This window comes from Gavialis gangeticus, unplaced genomic scaffold, assembly GCF_001723915.1.
Source record: "Gavialis gangeticus isolate Ggan-Ray unplaced genomic scaffold, GavGan_comp1, whole genome shotgun sequence".
NCBI classification, from domain to species: Eukaryota; Metazoa; Chordata; order Crocodylia; family Gavialidae; genus Gavialis; species Gavialis gangeticus.
Window position 1 is genome coordinate 41,875,786 of NW_017729006.1, and position 5,037 is coordinate 41,880,822.

A 5,037-nucleotide genomic window follows, 5' to 3' on the forward strand; every position below is an offset into this window, starting at 1 on the left:
CTCGCACATGAAGGATGTATGTGTGAGTGAAGGCAGAAAACTGCCTACTGATATCTTCCTTTATAAAGTAACCCATCTTCTCATGCTTAATCCTTTTGCTTGCATTTTTTTTCAATTACTTCCTATACAATTAATTTACATGGAAGAGAAACCTTTCATAACATAAAAGTTGTCAAAGTACAACCATAAACTATTGACATTTAATTTTTAAAATGCTTTGGTATCTTAAACTGCACTGGCTGAGAATAAGCATGAGAAATGGGGTTTTTCATTGCTTAAACAGTGTACCATTCAGAATTGTGCATATTGTAAAAGTCTAAATTGTTTTTGAAAGACTAACTATTTCTTCTTTTGGATTAAAGACACACAACATAATTTGAAAATGTCCGAGGAAGAAGATTCTTTTTTAAATGTCAGAAGATCTATGAACAAAACAGCAGTGAAACATAGTACTCCAGTGGACTCGGTGTTCTCCCAAAGTATGTTATCTCTGGATCTAACAAATGAATCTTTCAAAGAACAGGACACAAGCAAGAAAATCTATGGGTCTCCAATGGCAAAACCATTCCAAGAACAGCAAATGCACCTTGAAACACGCATCTCTCAAGTTATATTTCCAAGAAGGCTCTCCACAGTATTGGACTCAGAGGAATCGAAGGAAGAGATGAGCCACAGCTCTCGGATTATATTTCCTAGAAGAAGGCTTTCAACAGTATTGGCTTCAGAAGAATCAAATGAAGGGCCAAGTTATGAGGTGATCCTTCCCACTTCAGTAAAGGAAGAAGCTGAAGTCCCTGCTGAACCGCCCAAAAAGAAAGTGAGAGTAACTTCAAAACATTCACATACAGAGCTGGTTACTGGAATACCAGGAATAAAAGATCCAACACTAAGAAGAAGAAGAAAAAAGAAATTTGAAAAAGAACTTGTGGTAATAGTATTTTTTAATTTTTCTTCTACATTATACGATATTTGGAAATGGATTTCCAAAGGTTCCTAGCAGCTCAGGAAATTCTTAACTCTGTTCATAAGGTGTTTTAAATTACCCAAGATTTTCCTGCAGATTTTGCTGCTACCTCCATTCACAAAAAATGACCATGAACTATACAAGTCCAAGCAACCAGCAGTTTACAGACCCCTGGCAGATATTACACTTAAAACATGATGAACCAGTTAGCCATGTCTTTAGTAACCCAATCACACATTCATGCTATTAATGGCATGATAAAACAGGGAATAAGCCACAAACTCGTTGTTCAAAATGTATAACACTGTGGCCATTTCCCATCGTACCTCAAATAGATGGTCCAAGTTAAATGGTCAGGCCAAGCAGGTGACTGCTGCTAGCCCAGGGGTGCATCAGAATCAAAGGTTCCCATGTGCCTCCAATGCTGGGAGTGGCAGTCAGCCAATTGGGGTTCCCGGTCTCAGGACTGCATCAGAGTCAAGGGCTTCCAAGGGTGAAAATGCCAATAGCTGACTGGTTTGCTACTTGGGGGTGCAGAAGGAAACCCAGAATCATGATATTGTTCCAGCAATATGGTGCCAGTGGGACCTGATACCTGATCCCACAATTGTGCCTCCTGTCATGCATATGTAAAATGGCAGGAGGCGCAATTGTTGGGATCAGGGATTGATTCCATCATACCCAGAACTGCCAGGGGCCTCAGATTCATACATTTGATTTTTAATGTGATGGCGACTTCCCGTTATACGTGGCACTTGTCTCTGGTATGGTAAGGTGGTACTTTATAGTCAGGTGGTACTGTCTGCTTCCATGAGGTGTAACTTAAGCATCATACCTGCTTTGAGAGAGAACTACAGACAAACATGTGATGTCCCTTGGTTAATAACATAAGTTGCAGCAAAAAATATGCAATTCCTATTCTCATCTCATAGAATAACCTATAGGCCAATAATTATGTGCTGAATGAAATTAATGATTGGCTTTACGGGGTTGTGGGGGAAGCACATTAAACAGAACCCATGGTCTCCTGTTAAAAGCACTTACCTCTTTAATTAAAAAAAATCCCCATTAGTTGTTATGAACACATGATAGAGGGCACATATTTAAGCAATTCCATTCAATTCAGAAGAGTGTTGTTATAAACTTACACATTAGCCTGACCATTACAATTTTATAGAAGAGCTTCTTTAAGGGGGAGTAAAATTCATAGTTTCATAGTTTCTAGGGTCGGAAGGGACCTGAGCAGATCATCAAGTCTGACCCCCTGATGTAGAATGTAGGAGTTGGAGGTGGAAAAAAGCATTAGTTGAGTTTACAAATAATAACCTCTTTATTGCTCCAAGAGGTATTAATAAAAAGCCAAAATGGTAGCCAAATAAAAGACTGAGAACTTTTCTGAAGCTACGACAGGTGTTCTCTATTTTACGCCCCCCCATGTCTGGGATTTCATCTATCCTTTCACATCAACCATGAGTGTTGGGGGTTCAGAAATGGCAGCCAAGTCAGCATGCTACCAGCAGTATGACCATTCTCACTGCTTATGCACTGCTGCTGCCTAGGGTGCTTAAGGCTAAGGACAGAAATTACTTTCAAACTGCTATAAGTGATTTAAAACCATTCAAATCTGTAACACAAAAGTTCAGTGCATATAAATCACTTTCAAAATGGCCAGAACAGATTTAAAATAAATCTGGATGGATGTAGTATCAGACTTAACTGGTTTAGGTTAAATCAGTGTGTTGAACTTCGGTCCCAGATCCCCCTCCATGTTGAAGTTAACTTATAGCATACCAAATTGCTTTGCACCTTCCCTGCCAACCCCACTTCTTGGAGTGAGCAGGCTAGTTTTGGCCCAAGCTGTCTTCTCCAGCTGAGCATGGAGGTGTGCTCTAGTGCCCCCCGACTTCTGGCCTGGGCCTCTGCAAACCTGTGGATGCATTTTCAGAATCAAAAGTGAATGTCTGTTCACTTGCTTATCGGTTCAGTCTATGCACTTTAGACTAACTTGTGAAGATTGAACTGATTCAGCCTCGGGCTTTTGGACTGTCTGTACTTAGCCTGTGTGTCCAGTTACTCTTCTCATAGTAACTCTGGTGCCATTAGTGTAGTCATACCATTGAGTAAAAGCTGAGCATGTTTGACTTGTTAATTGTGACTTTTTAAAAAATTCTGTTGTGCATGATCCCATGCTGTGTGTGTGGTGGATAGCCTCAGAGTGAATTCTCTTTTTATAACAACAATTTTCTCTTTAAAACAGAAAGAAATACAAAACTCCTGGGAGTTACGTCAACTTAAAAACATTGAAGAAGCAACTAGACATAACCTGACAATTGAAGAAGTTTGATCTCATACACTGTGGAGTGAATAGTGTCACATGCTATACAACTGGAAAAAAAATGGTTGTATTAAAATACAGATATGGTTGCCATGCCTATTGTAATTTTGTGAGTGGGGAGGGGAGGGAAGAATAGCATTGAAACAGTGTGCTTGGTATTTTCAAATACCAAAACTTCTTTCATAAATGGAGATATTGCCATCTAGTCTGACATATTGCTTCCTCCTGCCCCCCCACCCCTTTATTGTGTCAGTGTCACTTCTTCAATCCTTCTAGGACTGTCGTGTAACATAAAAAGCATGCATGGTCCATTAGGCTGCTTCTAGTATAATCCTTGTTAGTCAAAGAAGAATCTCTTCATCTATAGAGTAATCATAGCTGATGCAATCTGGAATGTTTTTGCTGTTCTGGGGATATGAGGAAATAACACGAGGCACAAAGGAGGGAGGACAGCCCCTGGAGATTACTAATTAATTACAGCTTGTTTTGAATAGCTGACTCTAAATGAAAGTACTCTACCCTTTGATATTTTGTAACTGCACAACCCGCATGGAATGAATGCATCTAACTGTGCTGCCATTTGCACCAAGCAGTTATGAGCATGTTCTCCCTCTCTCACTCTCCCTGGAACTAAGCTACTGTATTCAGGGGAAAGAAATTCTTTGGAGGCAGAGTTACTAAAAATGCCTGCTTCAATCTCAGCAGCTTCCTGTTAATAATGAGTCCATAACTAATACATAAGATGGAATCTCACTTTGCTATCATATCTAAAATACTTTTAGTATTAGACATTAAGGTAGTGGCTAATGGCTCCACTTGAAATGGTAGCCCTACTGCACTACTTGATGGGCAGATATATAGGCTAGGTATCAAGGTTCAAAAAGCCTGAGGTGGATTTGCACGTTCACAGCTTTTTCTAAATGCCCTGGATAATTTTGGGAGCAAATAGAACTCATCTGCCTGCAAGGAGCATGGAGGTGGCCTGCACTGGCTGGATGCATCCCCATGAGCAGGATCATGCACTTCTCTGAAGACAAACAGCAGTGGCACACCTTTTGCCAGGGAATGCCCATTCCACATGGACTCCGGTGCATAGCAGGTTATCCTGGGTGAGGTAGTGGAGGCTAGGGCCAACAATTGTGCTGGTCCCAGCAGCCTTACTTGGGGTGCTGGGGCCCTCCAGAAGCTGCAGCCATGGTGTTCCTGCAGCAGGGAGCTTGGGTGGCAGCTGGAGTGTACCTCCATCAGCTAGGCTGCAGTTTTGGGCAGCACATGCTATTGCCATACTCTACTATTGCTATTGCCATATCCTACTTTGCAATGCCCTACTTCTTTTTGCATGTTTTTTTTTTGGGGGGGGGGTCAAGAAAGCCCCCCACGCTGCAAAGTAGCAGTGCAGGGAATACCTGGAAGCATGTCCATGCTTATCTGGACGTGCCTGCAGAGGCTAGCAAACTAGGAGTGCTTTTGCACAACTCCCAGCAAGCTGACAGAAAGCTCTGAGCCCAGCCAAGCAGCCCACTACCCCTGATTAGCCAGTGAGGCCCCTCTCTCCAGCTGTACCACTTGCCAGCTTTGGGCTATCTATAGTGGCTGAGGTGAGGGGAAGAATGGAGCCCCCCACTGCATGGGTCCCCTAACTTGGGATCTGGGGACACATAGCTGTCTGTCATGCTGGAAACTGTGAGGGGGAAAGGAGGGGGCAGAGCCTTCTGCCACACAAGTCTTCCCCAGGTGG

At 42.2% G+C, this 5,037-nt stretch overlaps 1 protein-coding gene across 1 annotated transcript in view; it reads left to right on the forward strand.

Moving 5' to 3' along the window:
• Positions 1-3,388, forward strand: part of LOC109291901 — a 10,261-nt gene extending 6,873 nt beyond the window's left edge. The window contains exons 3-4 of the mRNA XM_019509123.1: positions 363-928; positions 3,222-3,388. Coding sequence (XP_019364668.1) covers positions 383-928; positions 3,222-3,308 — 633 coding nt within the window. The 5' untranslated portion in view covers positions 363-382 and the 3' untranslated portion in view covers positions 3,309-3,388. The remainder of the gene's footprint in view (positions 1-362; positions 929-3,221) is intronic.
• The last annotated feature ends 1,649 nt before the right edge of the window (positions 3,389-5,037 follow it).